Here is a 23,873-nt window from a genome sequence, read left to right as displayed (position 1 = left end):
TAGATAGATGTAAGGTGAGGTTTTCCTTGTCACTCTAGAAAGATATATGAGAAAGCGTTCTCAGATATAATTAATTTATGTTATTCACTCAAAGAGATGACACTAGACAACCATAAGAACAAATGGCAAAGTTACTGTTTTATTTACTTGCACATCTAGAAAGTTGACAGGATGTTATTAACAATTTCTGAGCTGAACAATATGTTTCCACAACGTATTTCGGTATGAACCATTCACTACATATTTTCAAGTGATTTACTGCATATGCTCGTAGTTCATTTGTCTTTTCTTGTAAGTTTGGTTTCAAGCTTTTATTTTATTTACGAACACTTCAGAGTAATGTGCTGCCTCCATCTTTAGGGTCAAAGAATAAGACAAACAAGCAAGGAGCTACTGCTTGCTGCATGATGATGACAATTCCTTGTCATTTTTACACTAGCAATTTACATAATAATAAACTTTAAGTTACACACTGTGCTGCATTTCCAAATTCTGTTGCTTTCTTTACATCCCTAACAGCATCGACTGAAAGAAGGCCCGTCTCATATATGGAAAGATAATAGAATTTTATATTCTGTGGCTTCACTAAATAATCACATTTTGCGTAGTTATTCACACTTACACTTCAGTGATTAAAATCCTCGTAATGTTGGGGTATAATGGCAGGTCACATGCTACCCTTGGTTCCAGACCATCCCACTTCAGCCTGAGTCTGAATGTTGCAATGATTTGAGACAATTTTTGTTCCAGATAATCATATTTACATATGTCCCAGACTCATTTTATCTGTCTTCAAGTTTCTTCTGGTTTGAGTATGTGAGAAGAATGTTCTGTAATTGCTGAAATTGACAACAATGCCATATTCTTACAGTTACAGCAAACAATATACAAATGTGCACTACACAGCAATGAAAGAAAAGAGCTTGTATCAAATTGGGAGTAGTGATGAAAGGTATATGCAAAATGCATGGCTGTGTATCCTCAGTAACTGTTGCCTACAGGCATTATGCTATTTTCTGAGTATTCAGTTAACATATTTTGAGCTGTGTTTGTTACCATAACTAAGCATTGAAATCCTCATCTGAATCATTTTACTTAAAAATAAATGATAAAGTTATTACAAGTAGTTTTGTTAAGTTATGAACCTGAGTCACATCCTTTAGAGTACAGCTAATGTTCTTTATTTCCTCTAGAACACTCCTGGGGCAGTATCTTAAAATATGCTTTATCTACTTCTTTACAAGTTCTTTTCAGCCACCTTGTTATTCTAGAGAATTCGATGTAGCTGATAAAGTGACATTAATGGGTAACAAAAAAAAAATAAAATTATTGTAATCAAATCCTTAAATTCTGTTACATAACATGTTATTTGTAGAATGAACATGTAGAAAAATATTTTATTTCCTTCATGTTAAACACATAGGACCACTCCTATCCAAATTCATTGCCAATACCCTTCCCCCAAATTTGTTAAAATAATAAAACAAACATGGAGATACTCTAATCATTCTCATGAACATATATGCTATATAAACTGTAGTGTTTACCTTGTTGCCAAGCTGCTGAATTCTTGCATTAAGTTGCTGGGCCACTGAAGTACATGGCTGCTCAGTGATAAATGTGGCAACATGGTGAACAGCCACCTTGTACAGAACTGGACACCACAGATCCCGTACCTGACCTGCAGAAGCACAATAAGTATAAACTCTCCTGCTGCTGTTTATGGAGTTCAGCTGAGCTAAGACAAGCCAATTACATAACAAGAAAAATAAAGTGCGTAGAATGTACTTTGCATAAACTTCCTCATATGCAAAACATATGCCAAGACGAAAGAAAGCTGGTTACTTTTGGTTTGTGCATTATTATCCCCAAAAATGAAATTCAATTAGAATCATGCCATGTATTGCCTAGATCTGTTTCAGATACTTTCATCAAAAGATTTAGCCCTCCATCAAGCTGTGCCACAGCTACGAACAGCATCTGCATATCTTTAGATGTTTTTAAAAAACACATTATATCAAGTATACTTTTCCATTTGTTTAATCCTAGCAGTTCATGGTTCCTGTTATTTTAGTAAAGTGTTATCTGTACCGCTTTAGCTTTCAGTATTTGATTCTTAGTCTAGCTTTAGTTTTGTATACATCCAGCTCTAGCCTGTGATAAGGCTACTTGCTGTTGGTAAGCACTCAAATAAAGGAAATGTGTCATCATCATCATTAAACATACACTGTTTATAAATCAATTTCAAAGATGACAATGATGGAGACCACTTTTTGGAGAGCTAGGCACAGATGAGAGAGCAATACTGAAATGGATATGAAAGATAGAGGAAATGAAAATAAAGACTGAATTCATCTAATTCAGGATAGGGTCCAGTGGATGGTTCTTGTGAAAAGAGCAATAAACCTTCAGGTTCCATAATAGCAAGGGAATTTCTTGGCTTATTCAACACGTGCTCACTTCTCAAGGACTGTGCACCATGGAGTTAGTTACATATAATATTTTTTTTGAAAATAAGTCCATTTATGTGAAGTACAAAAAAAGAAGAAAAAAAAACACATGAAATTCCAGCTTAACATTACTTCCCATATAAAATGTATGTATTTTAAAGTCCCACCTGTTGCCAGTCCATGAAGGTAACATATGAGAAGTGATGGATCTGTTTCACAGGGCTCCAAATATGCCTGGATTGGGACAGCAAGCTGAAAAGAGCAACACAGTAGACCAAAATTACCTTGCATCGTTTCAACTTGTGCTTCATTCTTCGTGTGTAGTGTACAAAATGGAGGGCTTATCTAGTGTGGGAATTTTACTTTAAGAACCATCATCATGCTCATGCTATAAGATCACATCACAAAATTTGGGCTGCCACAGTATTTACAGTATTAAATAAACTTTTATGATCACCTCATTCAATATCTGCCATATCATAAAATGCTCGAACAAAGAATGTTTCATTGTTCATGGGACAAATATATTTTAAGTTCACTGCACATTTATATATGATAATAATGACAAATACAGGAAAATATAAATTAAGCATGAAGACTATGTAACAATATAAAATATACACAATTCTCAGTTTCAGGCAAAATTTGCTTGTTACAGGTATTATAATACAATCTTTCCATAATTTCAATTTCTAACTAATCTCTCTAACTACTAATCTTCAGTAACTTTATCGAGAGAAAAGGTCTTTTCAGGCTACCAGATGAGCCAATCTGGAGCAGATATCCAATGTTCCAAAAATTTTCAGTGCTTATATCATCAGGGAAATGTATCATGTCAGATAATTAACTGAGAACATTATATCAAGAGCACTCACTATCTTCGGGGATATGATACTGTGCAATCTGATATAAGTATATAGATGTTTCAGAGGACTGCACTGCCTCTTCAGGGTTGAAGGGTAAGCAAAGCAAGTAACCAGAAATACCTGCTTGCTCCTTGTTGATTACTTGCTTGGCTTATCTTTGACCCTAAGATGGAAGTAGTACAATCCTCCAAAAAGTAGGTAAACTTCTACCACAAGACACTGCATCACATCCTAGAACATAATACTCTTCCTAGTCAGTGCCATGAAAATCTCATATCCATCAAGATTCCATCACCCATATTTGCCATAAAAACTTCAAGCCTTTTATGGAGCAAATATAGAGAAAGTGATTACAATGAAGATGTAAGTTACAAGTCACAGTGTGGGGAGTGATTTGACAGTATAGTGGTATAAGTTGATGACTGGTAAGTTCAAATGTGTAGTGGATTTATATACTTAGTTAATAGCATTTTAAAAATATATGGCCAAATTACACATCAGTTCTCACAAAGCCTACATAGAAGTATCAGTAGCAGAACTCTGTAATAGAGTGTGGATCTATAAGAAGGTGCAATGAAATTTCTTATAGTGTTACTGTATTACTGTAACAGATTAACCCTTTGACGTGGTCATTTAAATTCCGCGGCCGCGGCTCCTGCGGTAATATATTCAGCCGGCCATTTAAATTTTGCTCGAAAATTATTTATTCATCATTGTTCTTAAATTCTATGAGATAGGAACATGAAACTTTCACTAAAATGATCTTAAAAGGTGGTTTTATAACCTTACCTTATAATATGAACCCCCTTTATATCTTCAATGGAAGCAGGTTGTTTAGTATTTGAGCAGTGAATGGTACGCTTTGAAGGATGAAACTTTCACTAAAATGATCTTAAAAGATGGTTTTATAACCTTGCCTTATAATATGAGCACCCGGTATCTCGGCTATGTAAGCAGGTGACGCCTTGAAGCATTAGTCTAAACACAGCGCTGGCTCAAATCACCAAACCAATACTGCGTATCTTTACTTTTGCTTTCTTTTTTCTAACCACACTTCTGTGCGGCCCTGCCTTCTTCCCCGTGGGGGGAATACAAGTGGAAATGTCCCTCCGTGAGTCGTATATTTTGACAGATTAGCTGCAGTAAATTCAACCTTTGTGTTATCATAACAAGGGTTTGGTGCTTCTGCGTTTCAGATTCCAACCTTTTCGGCTCCCCAGATGTCGTAGGGGTGACCACAGAATTCATGAAGTTATTATAAGAACTGGCTGGTATATAGAGAACGAAAGCAGAGCTTAGCTGGCTCAAAAAAAATATTTATGGTCATCCCTCGAAACGACCACCAAGGTCAGTACGATAAAATGGCGTCAACTGGAGCGATAATGAGTACTTTTCCCTCCCCCACACACATCCGTATCGTCTCAGGGGGTGACCACAGTGTTCTGCCTTAAATTGTGGCGTTTTTCTAAGAAATGGGTGCTATGTACTGTGCGAAAGCAATCGATTTTACAAGAATAAAATTTTGGACAACCCTCTTCTAAGAATGCCATTTGAGTGTGTCAGTGTGGCCAGCTCGGGGCAATATCATATTATAAACACATCACATCACGTCTCTCCTGTTTATAACTTCGTAGCAAAGAATAAACGACATTCATAGCGGTGAAACCGCTAGCAAGAGCCACAGGAACTTTGCTGCAAGACAGGCATATGTAACAATGACTTATCTCAGCTAAACTCGTTGGCTTAGTATACTCTGTTCTTGTGACAACAGGCCAGCGAAAAATCTAACAATCTACAGCAAAACCATCAATTATTATGGGCGTTATAACATAGGTGTGCAGCTGGACGAAACATACACGCCGAACCCCCCCAGACGATTTAAATCCCTGACGAAACATACACGACGAACCACGGCAACGGGTTAAAAAAAAAAAAAGGCAGACTGTTCAGTTTGATAACAACTTACATGGGATACAAATACTCAGATAGTTACAAGCAAGCTTAGAGGCTGCAGTATCACTCTCATGTAAGTACTAATCTGGATCCTTGCCCAAGTAAATGCTCCTTCCTTTCTAGCCAACTGACATACAAATAATCCGTTACATACACAATTATAAGGCCTTCGACTGTAGCAACATGATGAGCAATATTACCTGTTCCGGACGGGTACGTAGGACTCTCAGTACTGCAGCGTGTTCACTCCACACAAGTTTTCTGTAGCTTGGAGAATGGCGCTGCTGTAGTGGGATAAGCAAAAAGTGACCAAACAGCTCATCTCCATATGACACAGCAGCAAACTGTTCAACCAGTTGTGTGTACCTAACAACATTAAGGCCTACATGTATGGCAGAGGGACTTGAAAGATTAATTATCCTAGTAAGAAAGTTGTATGAAGAAACTGATATATATTTACACTTTAAAATTATAAAGGTATAAATAAGTACATTTCCAACTGAGGTTTCTTTCGAATGCAGCAGAATTTAATAAAGATGACTCTAGTTATATACAGAAGTTGTGTACTTCAAAATCACTGTCAATATAAAAAATGTGTAAGGATATTATTATTATTAAACTGCAAATGTGTTTTCATCCATGGCAATGGTACTACAATAAGATTACAGACAAATAACACACATTACTACAATAAGAAAACAGACAAATAACACGCATAAACACGTTCAAACAACACATAGCACACAAATGAAAAGGGAAACATACTATAAAACTATACTACATACTATACATGCTATAACAAACTAACAGTAATCAATGCGTAATATAGTGTTCTCATTTTCCATTCATTTCGCTTTACTACCCTTACATAATCCTCCCAACCTTAACATTTTTCACTTCACTTCACTTCACAGCATCTTTTTGATGACTTCCACCCCACCCTCACGTCGCCTCATTTATCACTTTACTAACCTTTTCCTAAAATTACTTGGTTTGCAGGAGAGAGTCCCTAAAGTATCTGAAGGAAGTGGGTTCCAGATCTGTATGGTCCTATTTACAAAGGAGTAGGTAAAGTAAAGCTATCCCTGTAACAGGCTGTGAAGACTCGTAGGGTTGTGAGACACTGATGGTCCCACATTATCTAGACATTTGGCTCAAAGATGGCAGTAAGGTTGTCAGCCTTACACGCCGGCTGTGCTTTACTTCCCAGGAAAATTTAATTAATTCCTGGTATGCATTTCTGTTAGAGGCTGAGTAAACCCCAGGGCCTAGTGCGGCTGGAAAGATTAGGTCAACTGAAAAAAATCCAATGACCTCATCGGGACTTGAACCTGCGACCTTCCGGCTTGTAGCATAGCTCCTCAACCAACTACGCTACCGTGTACCCCCATTTACTCGTACAAAGGAGTATTTCCTGATACCAGTCTGCTGCTCTCTGCTCCTAATTTTCTTGTCATGATCGCCCCTGCTCAGATAGAACGGCCTTTGTAATCTATCACCCATAGTCTTCCAAGCCTGTTCTTCCGAGTATGCTTTGAAGAGAGCGCATATGCGAGCTATCTTTCAGCGCTGTGTCAAGGTTCCCCAGTTTAAATTGATCCTATGATGTGCAAATGTAGCTGCTTTCTTTTGCACCTGGTCTAACATATTTATTTGTGCCTCCTTGTAAGGATTCCAGCAAGCAGGATGACTAAAGATGTGTATGCTAAACATTTAGTGTTGCTATTTGCCTTTTTTAGAATATGCATTGTAAAATGAAGTGCCTTCCAAGCTTTCTTCACTGTGCAATTAACTTGATCAGCCCAACTTAGACTGCTGCTTAAAATTATTCCCCAATATTTACAATTGCTCGCTTCAGGAATTACTGTGTATCCTAATGAATAATTTAGTGGTTCCGTCACTCGGGCCCTCGTGAAACGAACTGCCTTACTTTTAGTTGGATTAATTATCATTGCATTTTCAGCCTCCCATTCCCCAAGTCTGTTCAGATTTATCTGCAACTTTTTCATATCTTTATTAGTTGCAATTTTCCTATATATTATACAGTCATCTGCAAAAAGTCTAATAGTTGACTCAACATTTCTCCAAATATCGTTTATGTATGCAAGGAACAGCAGTGGACCCACTGTACTTCCTTGTGGTACTCCTGACGTTACTCTGACTTCCTCCAATAACTGCCCTACTACTCTCTCTGTGTACATACGCGAGGAACAGAAGTGGACCCAGTACACTTCCTTGTGGTACTCCTGAGGTTACTCTGACTTCCTCCAGTAATTGCCCTCCTACTCTAACTTTGTGTACAGCCCAAAAGGAATTCCCTTAACCATACAACTACCCTCGAGTCCACAATTTTCGTAAGCAGCCAATAATGGGGGACTAAACTGAAGGCCTTTGAAAAAACTTCCCTTATCCAGTGAGTCTGCAATGTCCTGGCAAACTGTGATGACTTGGACTTTCACAGGAATATCTCAGTCTGAATCCATGCTGACACTCAAATAACCAATCCTTTTTATCCCATGTTTTCCTCAGGTATGATGCTATAACGTATTCAATTTGCTTGCAGACTACTGAGGTTAAAGTGACTGGTCTGTAATTTGAGACCTACGATTGAACACCCCCTTTGTAAATAGGAAAAACTATGGCTTTTTTCCAGTCACTTGCGATAGTGGCATTATTAATTGTTACACCCAATAAACACGCAAGGTATGGAATCATGGCTTCCCCACCCAGTTTTAGCATTTCACCAGAAATGCCATCTGGCTCCACTGATTTGTTTTCAGTGTATATAACCTAAAGTATATATTGTCACGATTTTATGGAGAGGTAACAGTCAAAGTTTGAATTGGTAAATGGATTTATTGAACTCTTACAGATTGGAACTATTAGTAACTATAGTGCTATCACTAATTCACACACTCTGCAGTTCACTACAGCACATACTAAGTCTTCTCAGTCTGCTGTGTCTTCACCAGTCATTGTATGGTAATGGCTTCCAATGCTGTAAATCCCTCAACTTCCATGTTCACGACTTCACATCTTTCTTGGCTGTCCCCTATATCACTGCAGATCCTGAGTTAAACTAACTGGCTTCCAATTGCCAAACTCACTCACAATGCACAAGCAACACCAAATGTTGCCTTGGAACGGATGGCATAGAAAACACCTCCGTGGCAGTCCTCCTATTGTTGCATCATGTGGTTATCACTCGGACCATGTAGAGAACACCACTCCTCTGTTTCTGTTTATAGCCATTACCCAGCAATGGCTGTTCTCTACAGAGCCATTACTTAACAATGGGTATACATGCTATATGAATGAACAACTGTTTCATTTTCTTAAAAAATGAACAAGTATCATAACTTAACAAGGGCAATGCTCCTAATTATTTCACAGCCTTCTAAAGCTGTTTGACTGCAGGATTTTGAATCATCCTCTATGTGTGTGTGTGTGTGTGTGTGTGTGTGTGTGTGTGTGTGTGTGTGTGCACACATGCATGTGTACAACCAGTTACCTCTCACAATTGGCTGCACTTTAACAAAACTTGCAAAATCATATTAATTTGCATAAAGGTAACCCTGTAACCCTTTTCAACTTGTCCAACTGTCTATCTTGGATCCTGTATGCTTTCTTCACATATTTTAACATCTGTACACTGGTCACACTGACGTGATGGATTATTTTTGTATCAGTCAGCACAAATGAAATTCTGTCCATTAACTTTTCACTTACACACCCTCACTAACAACCCTTTCCGATCTCTCCTGTGATCAAAGGATCAATAGCTATAATAAACAACTACTAAATTGTGTACTCTCTTTGCACTCATCTTACCATACCGCATTCTGCACATCTGACTTATCATTAAGTTCATAAGCAGAAGCAGTGTTTTCACATTTACTTCAAATCCATTAATAATATATTAAGTACAGAGCCCGACCAACAGTCAGTGGTCAGAATCTAAATAGAAAACATAAAAAAATGTAATGATAGAAAAGTAACTGAATATTAGTCATTACAGACCCAAAAATGGAAGTGTTTTATGGAGGCTAGCCACCTGGTAAATATGGTGGCATTTGGATGGAATCATTGATAGCCAACAATTGTACAATTATCAAAAGACTGACAATATTCCCCATTTCAGAACATAAACAGTTGTGAGTTTCATAATGTGAACAGTTTGAAATGTTGCTTCAACTATAATTTTGGCATCTGAAAGATGCAAATGGACTCTCCCTTCTCACATCATGTGCATGGGCAGTGACGAGAAGAACAGAGCCTCGTGTTAGCTGGTGGTCTAATGTAGTGTTGTCACGATGTTTTGAAAACAGAAACAACGGAGTTGGATAAAGATTGAATGTGCCAGAGGCCATATAGCATGACAGTGTCATCAAGGTCTTCAAGAGGCTTGCGGGGAATCTGCATTGCCTTAGAACAGTGGCAAGGTGGGTAAAAGCCTTCAATGAGGGACATCAAAATGTGGCAGACATGCGTCGGCCAGGTTGTCCTAGTGTCGGTGAAGAAGTGTATGCTCTTTCCGTGTTACTGGAGAGTGATCGACGCCATATGATTTGTGAGCTGGCCTGAGACAGGATTAGTGCATATGACTGTGCTTCACATTCTGAAGGAACGTCTGGGCATGAGAAAAATTGCATCATGATGGGTTTCCGCATCATTTGACGGAAATGCAGAAATGGCTACGAGCTGACACTGCTCGTAACCACTTGGAGCACTATGAGCGTGAAGAAGAGGCTTTCTTATGCTGTATCATTAAGCTGGATGAGACATGGGCCAAATCGTATGAGCCACAAATGAAACGCCAATCAAACGAATGGCGTCATTATGAGTCACTTGTATAAGTTGCAAATAAATAGTTGCCACTATTAAAGTTCCAACCCTCGCACATAGTGTCATAAAATGATGAGTGAATACTGACCGAGAAAGGAAGGAGTTCTGGCTTAATTTAGATACAATCACAGAATCTGTCTGGACGGTCTGATTAAAACTACAAAAATTGAAATCAGTATACCTGTTCCTGTCTAACTTCAAACTGGAATATCCTGAATATGAAGCACAGCACTAACCATCTGATCATGCTCAGTAAATCTGTTTATTTTACAGTTTACAGCCAACTTGTGAAGTTTCATTGTATTGGGTATTCCTTACTACATTGGTGGAAACAGGGAACTTTGAAGTCCCTCATTTGTTTCTCTTCATTTCATATTCAATTTCAATAACCTTGGGATCATCCTTAGTGTTAAATTTCATCATATTAAGGGTTACTTCATTTTAATGCTAACAAAAAAAAATCTTAAATGGGGGTCTCATTGTGATGGTGATTGTTGCTGTTGGTGGGTTTTTCTTTTTTCTTTTCTTCTTCTTCTTTTTGAGGGGGGGGGTTCAAATTATCCTGTTTGTTTCTCATAGTCACCCTTTTGGCTCTCAGACAACATATGGTATCATTATGACTGCAGTACTTACAAATCATAGAATGAAGTGAGACCAGGGATCTTCTCATTGAAGTCAAATGAAGAATTGCTCCTCAGGAGGATATGCAACAGGGCAGAAAGGTGGTGGTGGACTTCTGGTTCCAGAAACAGGTCACTGCCTTCAAAAAGAAGAACTGTTATAATTTTACCTACATCATACAGTGTACATAATAGAGAATACTCAAAGATATTGTGAAATTTACTCTGTATGGGCATGTTAAAATTTTACCATTTCTATAAGGAAAATTACAAAAAAGTGGCTAAATTACTGAAGTCCTCTTCAATTAAAATTTCTGAAATAGAATCCACAGAGAGCTTCTGATAAACATGCTATAAATTATCCGCAGGGCAGAAACCATGGATGCGCTGAGCAAAAGGACACGAGCAACAAATATGAATTCGAAGTGTCTGATGCAATGTAACACCTACACATCATGATGTTCTGTGCTAACTGGTAAGACAATAGATTGGACAAACAAAGTGTTTTTCTTATTGTCTCCAGTGTGTTCTCTCAAGGAAACATTTCCAGAGTTTGAACTGGATGGGTGCATTAATGGGTCACTAATTCAAGTCAATGACTATGTTACTTCAAGACTCTACACACATATCTGATCATACCAACAATGTATAAAAATTATTAGAAAGCCTCATGATTAATTGCTTATATTCATACAGATGTAACCATAAATTCGTGGCTGAAATGTGGAGATAAAAATATGGTATTTAATTCCCCCAAAAATATCATATCTAAAAGTAGGGGGGGAGAGTAAAACTATCTGTATGCTTACTTAATCATCGGGCCATAAAGACCTATGGATACTATGGAGGTAAATGGTGACGTTAATGCCCCCAGTACCCACTGGATAGAAAGATAGGTTGTTTCCAGAGCTGGTACGGTCACTGTAGAGAAAAGTAAAATCACTTGCCCTACTGGAAATTCATCACTGTTTCCTTGGTTGATTGTTATGATGACTCAGCTATCCCAGCTCCATTGTGCAAAAATGGGCTGCACAAATTTTGCAAGTAAATAAAGTAAATCAAATTTTGATATGGGTGAGGCACATAGCACACAAGGGGTAAATTCAGATGAAAAGATCTCAATGGAGAAGATACTTGGGAAATTTAAGAATAAATGGAAGGATAATATTTAATATGGGTCTTAAAAAAATGGGTTGTGAAGATTCAGACAGGTCAGAATAGGGAACAAGAGCACACTTTTGTGACAATGGGATTTCGTAACCAAATGAATAATCATCAAGTGCTATAAGGAAACCTCATTTCTTTTCTTCACATGGGACATGGTTACTTTCCTGTTGAATGCCCCTTTATAACAGCTAAAACTTTAAAAAAGGAATAACATTTAAATTACAAAACCGTAATGAAAAAAGAAAGCCTGGGAATAAGGATCTGTGTCACATCCAAAAATATTAACACAATATCTTCACATCATCTTAACAGCTATAGCTAACATATACCTGTGTTCAGAGTAAGAAGTAAATTTTGTAACATTTTTGGGTGCTCTCTATTAGGTCTGTGACGGGAAAGAGCAAAGAAGAAAACTTACATTTCTCTACACACTAAGGTTAGCATTACCATCACAGCCAAAGTTTCAGGCTATCTTTCTTTTCAATACTCTTTCCCCAGACTCATGTCTCAAGAGCACTGCAATCTGAACGAGATGATGACCACTTACCTCCATGTGTTTAGGTCTAGAATCCATGCTTTCTGTACATTTTCATGGGAGGGTTCTCAGGGGAAAATGCTACTGCCTAGGCTGAACAACAAGGTCACACAGAAAGATGACCAACAACTCTTAGGCTGCTCTCTCACCTGCTAAAAATACAGTCGAAAGGCGACAGAATCTGGCAGTAACACTGATGGTTGCCATCATCTGTGGTCGCAAACACTCCATTATCAGCAGCCATTGCAGTGAACTGACAACAGACCCAGCATTATCACTGCTGTCCCCTTTCCTGCAAAATATGTTTCCACCCAAGTCTCAGAAGCTGCCTGTACTTGTCAATATTTTTATACAAGCTTGTAAAATACTGTGTGCTATAAACTATATTAAGTGTATCTTTTGATTGATGTGAAAACTCAGATAAGATTGAAATTTGGTACAGGAAACGTAATTCCAAACTAGTCATGCTAATTAGATTTTAGGACACATTGATCTAACACAGCTGTCAAGGCAAAACAGAAATGTCATTACCACTTTGCTGAAATCCTACACAGTCTCTTTCAATCCGGTGAAATTCAGTATCAATTTAACTCTTCAGTGTGGCGGCATTTTAATCCCTAGTTACTGCTGTGCTGTGGGAGGATTTCCTGTTTGGGAATTTAAATTTCAGCTTTGTGGTGACAAATTTGTTTCAGAAGAGCCAGTTATTATGGGATATAAATGAAACTTTCATAGAATATTCATTATACACTGAATGTAAAGTTTTTAAAAACAGGAACAGTGAAAACAGCACAGCAGCCACGAGCAAACCCTGGACGATATAAAGAACCTCCACATCAAGATAGCCAGGTGGCACAATATCTGCCCCATACAAGAGGGACGATGGGAGGACGAACACGAGCCTGAATGGTTTACGAACTTTAATTACTGACAATAAAAAAAAATTATTTTTAATTAGCATCAAGAAATTTTATATCATTTTTTAAAAACTTTACATTCCCAGGAAACTGCTGTTTGTGAAATGTTCTATTTTGTGTACTATGCATTGTAGCATATAAGTGTACGTACTTTACGTCTAAACAACTTATGTGATGGTGGTTTCCTATTTGTAGTGATGTTTGCCCTCTGAAGATGGTCCACAGAGACCGAAACATGTAAGGGTGTTAAGTTTTCATGTAGTAAAAAACTTACAGGTCACATTGGACGCAGTGATTTATATTTGTGAAGACCAGAAGTTTGACCTTCAATGGTCTAAATTTTGCTATCACAAATACACAATCTCCTACTCTTTTAAATCAAAATGCAGACAAGACTCTTTGCGAAAATTAAGTATCAGCCAGGAAGGATGTCTTAAATGAAGTTATTGGAAACAAAATTATCCTGCATGCAACACTTTTAAAATTATGTAACTCATATTCACATATTGAAGGTAGACATGGGGCAAGGTATATTTAATATGCCCATCCATTTTAAATCTAATCATATCTGTGAAGAGATTACACAGAAAAATAATATGGATCAAATGCCTCCAGGTATATAATTACCAACTTCTCTACACTCTATCCACCAGGTAAGGTAAATAAATCCAAGTAGATTCTAAAGGGTTCTGACAATGGTGTAGGACACTTGGGCTGTGTTTCTGGACTTTGTTCACTAGTGTTCTTCAGAATACCATAAAACAGATAAGGTAAACAATCTAGTAAGCCCAAGCAAAAGAATATACTTTCTAAGGTAGCAGCATCCATGAAGCTGATCCTGCACTATAAATGATGGCCAAAATTGTGCAAGAATTTTAGCCAGCAGATGGTCTTAACTTGATATGGATTCTGAACCAAACTGTGAGCATGGTATTCTTCATTATTTCCAAAGTCTAAGCTTCTGTTTCAGTCTTTGCTGAGAATAATCTGGGCCGAGGTGAGTGGAGATTAAACACAGGATTCTCTGAGTGATGGCGTAGTATCTTACACAACGCCAACAAGCACCTTTTAAAAATCTCCTAACAATAAAAACTGAATAATCAGTTTTTAAAAGCACCTGATAAGGATTGAACACAATCAGAAGTGTAAATAAATATATGTAACTTTTTATTATGTGTTTATGTATAAACTATTACAAGTACCAGCCTAAGTATGCTAGATATGTCTTCATGTCATTGCAATGACATATGATCAGCCCTATCCATGTTTATCACAAAAAAGTAAAATACATTCAAATGTACAAATACATATTAAATGTATAATGTATAAAATGTATTATAAAATGTATATGCCTCTGTAAATCACCATCAAGTATAAATATTGGATTTGAGATTTTCATTGTATTGATTATGCAGAGTACATTCTTCTGGGCTGTAATGTCATGCAGTTTAGAGAAAGCCTGATATTTCAGAGGAACATCTCACCTCGACCTTCAGGTTCAAGGGTTAAGCCAAGCAAGAAGCAGGCAATAAGCAGAGCCATCCTACATGCACAGTTTGTCAAATCTGTAGACATTACACAGAACAGCCTCCCCACACAGGACTACAATGCTGGAAATTGGGCTCTAACAGCAGTGACTATATCTTCTGGGTTTTAAACATGTGTAGTTCAGAAATAGCCTGATGACAATGACTAGACACAGGGGTTGGATTCATAATTAGATTTACAAGGAGGATGAGGCAGGCAGGGCATGTAGCATGAATGGGGGAGAAGAGGAATCTATATAGGATATTGGTGGGAAAGCCAGAAGGAAAGAGACATTGGGAAGACCAAGGTGTAGGTGGGTGGACAATACTAAAATGGATCTTAGAGAGATAGGATGGGATGGACTGGATTGATCTGAATCAGGATAGGGACCAGTGGGGGGGGCTATTGTGAACATGGTAATGAACCTTCGAGGTCCATAAAATGCTAGGAAATTCTTGAGTAGCTGCAGATTTGGCTTCTCCTCAAGAAGGGCTCAGCTTCATAAGTAGGACACAGAACTGTCTTATTTACAAATAATTACACAGTATACAAGTATGTTCTAGTGTTTCATAATCTGTTTTTATCACAACACAGCACACCATGAACAAATACAGGATGATACCAAGAATCTCCTTCTCAAGATAGACAGCCTCCATCAAGAAAGATGATAGGAGAAAAGGACACAAACCTATTTAGTTTATAAATTTTAACTTAAACAACAAAGTTTGAAAACTTTAAAAACTTTAATATACCAGGAAAGCTGCTGTGATTGTGAAAAAGTCGNGCTGCAGATTTGGCTTCTCCTCAAGAAGGGCTCAGCTTCATAAGTAGGACACAGAACTGTCTTATTTACAAATAATTACACAGTATACAAGTATGTTCTAGTGTTTCATAATCTGTTTTTATCACAACACAGCACACCATGAACAAATACAGGATGATACCAAGAATCTCCTTCTCAAGATAGACAGCCTCCATCAAGAAAGATGATAGGAGAAAAGGACACAAACCTATTTAGTTTATAAATTTTAACTTAAACAACAAAGTTTGAAAACTTTAAAAACTTTAATATTGTATTTTGTGTATATTGTGCATTCCAGGCACTATGTGTGTATGTATTTTAGCACTCAGAACACCCACTGTGTAGTAGTTTCCAAATAAGTATCGATGTTCCCTCTGAAGATGGTCCGTAAGGACTGAAACATGTAAGGGTGGTAAGTTTTCATGTAGTAAAAACTTAGTCACACTGGACGGAGTTATTTTGTCTTTGTAATTGTTAGTGTGATGGACCAGAATGAAACAAATAAAAGAAAAGTTTTTATCACTCTTCCTTGTTGGCTTTGTCATTGCAGACACATCACTAGGCTTCAGGTTCTGATAACAGTGATACCTTTGTCAACCAATCGGCTCTCTATATATTGCTTTGCTGCAAACTGATTAGAAAACCCTGCCCCACAACAGTTCTTCTCCTGTTGTGTTTGTAGGTGCCAGTCGGGGATTGACTGTGACTGTCTCGAACTGGTCATATTGTGCACATGCGGGCGGCTGTCAGTGAGCAACACTGCAGAGCAATGGATGCCTCTGTCACATTTCTGACTCCAAAATTCTGACTCTTAGGAGTCACATTACAATATATTGAGAATCAATCTCAGTCAATGTCATGCTTTTAGTCTCCATGCAGACATTATAAATAACACAACGAAACTTACCCACTATGGGCCTGGTTGTACAGTATCAGAATAGGAAGGTAAGCCCAGTCATTTGGGAATGCTGGTTCACACCCATTCTTTCCAGCAGTCTGTGATGAGATGTCAACAGGACAACGTTCAGTGACAGAATCCAGGTGAAGGGACAGCTGGTAGCACTGCCATAAGTTGGGAATCCTGAAAACAAGATCAGTGCTTCACATTTACAGTGTGACATTAGTATGATTCATAATTATCATAACATATTTAATCAAAATCTATAGCATCTTTACGGCTGGCAAAGAGGTGAAGGTAACAATGCACCACTGCTTAAGATTCACAACATAGACACAATGGGAGATGGCAGTATAGTTTCACACTCTTAAACTTGACACCAGATAGTTACCCACCCCAGTCACTTTGCACATAGGTAATGAACCCGTCATATAGGACACTAGATGGATTTCAGAGTCAGCCTGGATGAAGAGTGAATAGCAATCCCAGCTGGGAATTAAACTCTGGTCATCCACCCAACAGCCTAGCCACTTTACTCTCTCAGCAGATGACAAAGTATTGTAAAATCACCAATTCAAGAAAATGAACTGAGAGTGTACAAAGGCATTAATTGCATGCTGTGGTCATCCTTGCCAAGTTCACTTCTGGCTACCAATACACTGATTATGGTAGACTGTAAATGTTGTATTAATTTTATTGAAAGTAAGATTATTTTAAACAATATTATGATCATTCACCTCTGGAACACTTCAGAGACCAGAATATCTAGTATGGTTGTCAGTATGAGGTATTTGATTGCTTCTTAACACACCTTCTGTCATATGGATGACTATTACACTGAAGCACTCATATATTCTTTTTTTTTTCCTTGGCACTACAGCCCCAGTGGGCCTAGGCCTACCTCCATGAACTTCTCCGTTCACTTTGGTTTTTCTAGATCTTACACATTCGGTAGGACTCCTTGGGCGGGTGATCAGCTCGTCGCAAGGCCTCTACCTGTACACACACACAAACTAAACATCCATGCCCTGAGTGGGATTCGAACCCACGATCCCGGTTTCCAAGCAAGCGAAGACAGTACAAGCCTTAGACCACTCGGCTACCGTGACGGGCCATATATTATTTCTTGAAATAAATAATACAACATGTTACATATGGATGCAGAGGCCTGGATTTAATCCTGTGGCAGTCCGTGTGGAATTTGAGGAGGATAAAGAAGTAATGGGGACAGGGGTTCTCTGAGAACTTCGACTTTCCCTTGCCAATTAACACTACACCAATGCTCCATTCCACACTCATCTATCACCAGGGGCTGCTATAACAGGCCCATTCAAGACAGAACTAATCTCAACCCAATCTTAAAAAACCTATACAAGAATAGTATGTTCAACATAATTACACTATTAACAGGATATCACTTGTTACTGATTCAGGAGCATAAACTGCATAGAAACTTGTAATGTACTCATCATAATTACTGATCAATTACTGTAGGTGTAACATCTGATATTCTGCTCCTCTTTAAATCTAAATTAATTTCATAAAATAAATACCACAAATGACTGAGCTAAGTACCAATTTGTATCCTTTTTCACTTTATTTAATTTGTTATTTACTATCACTCTCAGCACTGAAGACTATACAGTGTGGCATATCTGCTCAAGGCAAGAACTGTGAAACCAGCAGAGACAGCTGTTGCTAGGTAACAACTCTGAAAACATGCCTGTTGCTAGGGAACAGATTCATAACACACAACAGTAGAGTAAATAGGAAATGGTGTTCTCTGCATGGTCCATGCAACAGCTACATGATGCAACAACAGAAGAAATGTTGGGAGAGGTGTTTTTTATGCAGTCCATGCAAAGGCTATACAACGAGGAGAAGCTGTGTTTACAAGAGAGTCTTGAAATGGCAGTTAGAAGAATAGAAGTTAGTTGTGAGACAGTTGCCAGCCAGTGTGGACGTCAACACGAAAGCTGAGGAAGCTACAGCACTGGAAGCCATTACCAGGCGACAACCGGTGACTATATAGCAGACTGAGAAGACTCTATACATGCTGTAGTAAACTGCAGAGTCTGAATTAGCGTTAGCACTATAGTTAATTGTAATTATGTTCTGTAAGAGTTCAATAAATCCATTTACCAATCCAAACCCCATCTATAGTTAATCTTCCTGACCATATCCTAAGATGTTATATCCATATATTTATACAAGAAAGAAACTGCCTGACTGACGTGTCAAATTAATCACATTTTAAAGTGTCTTTTACAAGAAAGAATTGAAACCTTTAGTTTTCCTTCAGATGCTAGTTGTTGCCCAGACAGCCACAATATTTTCTGCCTTTTACAGAAATCATGTTTACTGGGCTCACATAACCTCACCACCAAGTCCAAGGAGTAATGTAACATTTTATAACACCCTAATTTTATTATGGTTAGGTATCATTAAATTTTTGCTCAACTGCCAAGCTAGAGAACTATCACCTGTTGGCTGCCTGTGGCGGTTATGCAATATATTTGCAGCTACCCTCCATACCTAGAGTCTGTCTTCTCCACCCACAACCTGAGAATGTGCCCTGTCATGATCACTAAGGGCCCACTTAAAGCATTAGGCTTCATTTGGTACTGAAACAGGAAAACATTCTGGAAAAATGGTGCATTCATATGCAGGCAAATATGATATTTGCCAACTTTCTTCCTGAACACTCTGTCCTTGGTTTAGTTACAGACGCCATCTCACCTCAGCTTTCTAAGAGTACCAAACAAGTAAGAGCTACAAATAAGAACCTAACTCGCTTGAAGACAACAGACTTCCAGAATATGACGCTGTGTAATGCAGCAGATTGCCACCAGTGTCTTGGAAGATCATGTTGCCTCCATCTTCAGGGTACGAGACCAAGCAGGGAGCTGAATAATAAGAGATGGTGGCACTGAACAGTGACAAATATACTGAGATGAGACGTAAGGTGAGCTGGAAAATGTAGGAAGGAAAGAAGGTGGGAAAGAGAGGATGAACAGGAGTGAAAACAAAACAGATAAAAGCAAAATAAAATAAAAATAAGAAGCAGATGCCTAAGGGAAGCAAGCAAAGAAACATAAGAGGAAGGCATGGTTAGATCAAAATAAAATAATAGTAATATAAAATTAAATGACAAGTAAAAGTCAAAATAAAGAAATATAAGATAAAATATAATGGGGATAGAGTATAAAAATGGAGCCAAGAAACAGTGGCCCAGCTAAAGACTGTTTTAATGGTAGAGGCAACAGGTTCCTCTGAAATGCTGGTGATTATCTACCAGACCATATGGCATCACATGCCAGAAGACAATAATTTTCATATTCATTGTTGCGAGAAACCTCAGATCTTGCAAACTTACTTGAGTGTAGCTTTCTCCAGTAATTTGTGTATTGAAGACTGTTCCTGCTTTGATGACAGGTCAGCTAGCTTCAAAGCCTCCAAACTGCATGCCACATCAGAAAAGTCACTACAAACACACAAAAACTTAGCAATATTAGTCTCTTAAAATCCACTGCCATCTTAATTGTTTGCATCCTGTTGTGTATTACTGTATAGTATTATCATACAATGGTCAACACAACAAAATCATAATAAACAAACCACGATTACTGTATTAATATTTATTTGTACATTTGTTACATGTTTTGATCCAGCTGGATAATCACCAGGAAAATATTCATGAAATGTATAATCGTACTGAATTGTCATTTTTCCACAGGACTTTATTTTGCAGCACTGAATTACATACAAAGAGAATTCTATACCCCAGTGAGATTAAACCTAGTACACAAAAGCCTAGCATCCTATGAATTCTGTCACAAGGTTTATCTGTACTGTGAATTATTTATGATTTATAAGCATGAAGTCAAGAACTAAGTACTGAGATACAGCGCAGAACCCACCTGATGAAGTCAGGGTTAAAAACTGCATGGTTGAAAATTTCCTTGGCAAGGAATTTCTCATCTGTAGGTATCAGAGAAACAAGCTGAAGTGCCATAGTGTGAAACAGTCCAATATGTTGGAAATTCTGGAATGAGAAATATATCAACTCTTACACTCATAATGTTTCAGGTTTCCACAATCATTTCTATCCCACAAAGTTGACAACTGGCTAACTAACGCTATTCATACTCTATATATAAAAGTAAAGTAAAGCTATCCCTGTAACAGGCTGTGAAGGCCCATAGGGTTGTGAGATGTTGAGGGTCCCACACTATCTAGACAATCGGCTCAAAGATGGTGGTTGTGCATTATAAAGACAGCATCAATGGCTCATTATTAAGTACTATCTGCAAAGAAACAGGAAAATCATGAACAAGTATTAAAAGCATTTGCTATTGACAGTGTACAGTTTAGGCTTCCAAAGGGGTAGAGATCTAATTGGATATTCTAATATTATCATCTTTATCTATAGAATCTTGATCAATTGTTTAAGGAACTTCTTGTTTATCCAGAACCTCAAAATTTATCACAAAGTTAATGGAGACTCATATTTGGACTTGAATCTAAGCCAGTTCAATTTTCCTACATCCTCACACCTTATTGGTCTATATCTGATTTTAATATTATCCATATATTCATATACAGGTCTTCAAAATGGTCTTTTCCTTGTGATTTTCAACCAAAATGTTGTATGAGTTTCCCATATCATCCTTGTTACATGCCTCATCATATATAACAATGTGAGATAAGAGTACAAATCATGAAGCTCATTACAAAATGCCTCCAGTCATATATTATTTCTCTCAGGTCTAAATACCTTCTCAGCATTTTGTTCTCAAACACCCTCAATATGTGGGATGAACTTTCACACACATATGTGGGTTACTTCAAAAGTCATGGCAACTAATTTTTTTGGGCAAACACGTTACAGTGAAGAAAGTTCAAAATATACTTATGAGGGGGCATGATATACCCCTCTGATTGGCTTAGTCAGAAAAATTGCACATTACAGAATGACTGTTTTTTTTCATTCTTTAATCCTCGAAAAATTCAATTGTGATTAAGAATTAAAAAATTCAATGTGAGTTAAATCTGAATTCTTACATTACGACTAGCAACCTTCAAAGTAGTCTCCAAGTGTTTCAAGAGTAACTTCCTCAATGCACTGGGTGATCACAGCATGAGAAACATCAGTACGAATGGATGCAGGGCGTCCAATACATTGCAAGACGGCACTTGCTTCTCTTCCACGTTGGAATGCTTCTGGCCACCTTGCAACAGTTCTGTATGGTAGAGCACGATCACCCAGAGCTTCCATAAGCTCTGAGTGACATTCAGTCACATTTCTGCCATGAAGCACAGCTATTTTCATGTAACAATGCTATTCCAGCTGGCTAATGTTCATTCTCGACGAAGGTTATAATCGCACTGACTTCGCGCTGGACTTGCTTCATTATCCTTGGCCTTCCGCATCATCTAGTGGCATTATTAGAAATCAGACTTTGCTGTCTCTCAGTAGCAAATTTGGAAATTCTGGACGGCGCTTTTGAAATTTTGGAAAAATTATGTTGCCATGACTTTTGAAGTAACCCATGTACATACAACAAGAAATTTTATGTTTCACACATTTTAATCTTAAAATTTTTAGATATACAACACAGAAAGATAAAATATTCTCAAGTGACCACAGCTGTAACAGAAAATGTTTTCATATAGAGGTTACTCTAAGATATCAAGTGCCAGATTACAATGATTCAGCATTTATTAACAGGCTAAAATGGCTTCACAAGAGAGAGACCAAAACAGTTGTCATGTTATTTTCCAGTCTGTAGGGAGTTTCAAAGATTTGCTTTCTGTATGAAATAAAGAAATGTAATATTCTCCATTTCCTTTATTTCAAACATATTTCTTATTAACAGCAATGGATGGACTAACTGGGAATTGAACATATGAAAAAGTGTAATAACCATTATGCTTTAACCAATTACTTAAAACAAACTAAGCCATGTGAACAGCAATCTGATATAGAACCAAAGGGTTTGGTTCATGTAACTGAAAACCTGCACACACAAATTTAGATTAACACATGCCCACTTCCATGATTCCAAAGCTTAGGAGATTTCTTGCAGATACACTTACTGTAGCTGGTAGGACAACCTTGAGGAGCTTCAACATGTCTGCCAACATTGCAGTCTCAACACGAGTGAACCAGCTATCACCTGCCTGAAGCTTCTGGCTTCCCAGCTGAGCAATGTACTCCAGGATATGTGGGTTGTCAAGGAAATGCTGTATACTCTGCAATGTACACTCAGTTATATTTACCTAACTCCTCCGCATGGCATACATCTGTGTATGAAAATAAAGATTAGCAGAAGATAAAAATGTTTAAAATGACACTCCACAGCCAACTTCATCACTGTTGATACCACATACACTGTAATGGGTCATATGAGGGGGTACCCAAAAGAAACCAAACTTATTTCTTCNTGGGTACCCCATTGTACACTATAATAACCAACCGTGGACTAGATTCCAAGACTTATATGGTGTGCACATGCATGTGTGTACACACTTTGTTGAGTACATGCATGTATCCTACAAATGCTGAAGCCTCAAATTTTTTATACTGAATTAAGAAAGAAACCTCACTTATGCATTTATTTAGAGCTGAACTTTAATGTAATTTTTGCTGTGCCTATACTGAAATGACTAGATTGCCCACTTAAATACACTGGTCAGACAAGAACAACTTTAATATAGATATAAAGAACACATCCACATCATCAGAAATAACAATAGTAATTCTGGATATTCAAATCATATATTGTACACAGGACATGCATACAGAACAATAACAGAACCACAGATGTCATAAGGACAGCAAGGAAGGGCAGATATTTAAATAATTTGGAAAAATGTCAAATTTCTAAAATTAGTAGAAATAACTTACATTCTCAAATATCACAACAAATAATAATAGCATGCAAATAAATTTGCATATTGATGCATGAGCCCATGCCGTGCAGTGATTTCAACCAATTAACAGTTGCCTGGTGATGGCCTTGTGAAGCCAAAACATGTAGCAACAAATGACATTTTAATGTAATTATAAGTGGCATTTAAAATAAAAAGTTGTGTTTGCATTATAGACAGGAGTGAGTGAATGATCTATTACAATATTACAAAGGAGGATCTGATATGAAATGGAATAAGTAGCACACTTTAGTGCACTGTGAAAAAGTGAATCCTGTGTTGCCCATTACTGACATTTCATGCACTGCAAGCAGCATTTTCATCACAATATTTATAGCATAAATATATTATTATTATTAT

At 37.6% G+C, this 23,873-nt stretch overlaps 1 protein-coding gene across 1 annotated transcript in view; it reads right to left on the bottom strand.

Annotated features, from left to right (window-relative positions):
* LOC111863210 (RNA polymerase II-associated protein 1) overlaps nt 1-23,873 on the bottom strand; it is a gene marked incomplete in the record, with an annotated part of 62,675 nt that overhangs the window by 12,208 nt on the left and 26,594 nt on the right. The window contains 10 exon segments of the mRNA XM_033750968.1: nt 623-839; nt 1,548-1,681; nt 2,618-2,702; nt 5,470-5,635; nt 10,748-10,874; nt 12,586-12,728; nt 16,590-16,763; nt 19,957-20,064; nt 20,501-20,625; nt 22,680-22,835. Coding sequence (XP_033606859.1) covers nt 783-839; nt 1,548-1,681; nt 2,618-2,702; nt 5,470-5,635; nt 10,748-10,874; nt 12,586-12,728; nt 16,590-16,763; nt 19,957-20,064; nt 20,501-20,625; nt 22,680-22,835 — 1,275 coding nt within the window.

The sequence above is a fragment of the Cryptotermes secundus genome, unplaced genomic scaffold (genome assembly GCF_002891405.2).
Source record: "Cryptotermes secundus unplaced genomic scaffold, Csec_1.0 scaffold665, whole genome shotgun sequence".
NCBI classification, from domain to species: Eukaryota; Metazoa; Arthropoda; class Insecta; order Blattodea; family Kalotermitidae; genus Cryptotermes; species Cryptotermes secundus.
This window is presented reverse-complemented; position numbering and strand designations above follow the sequence as displayed.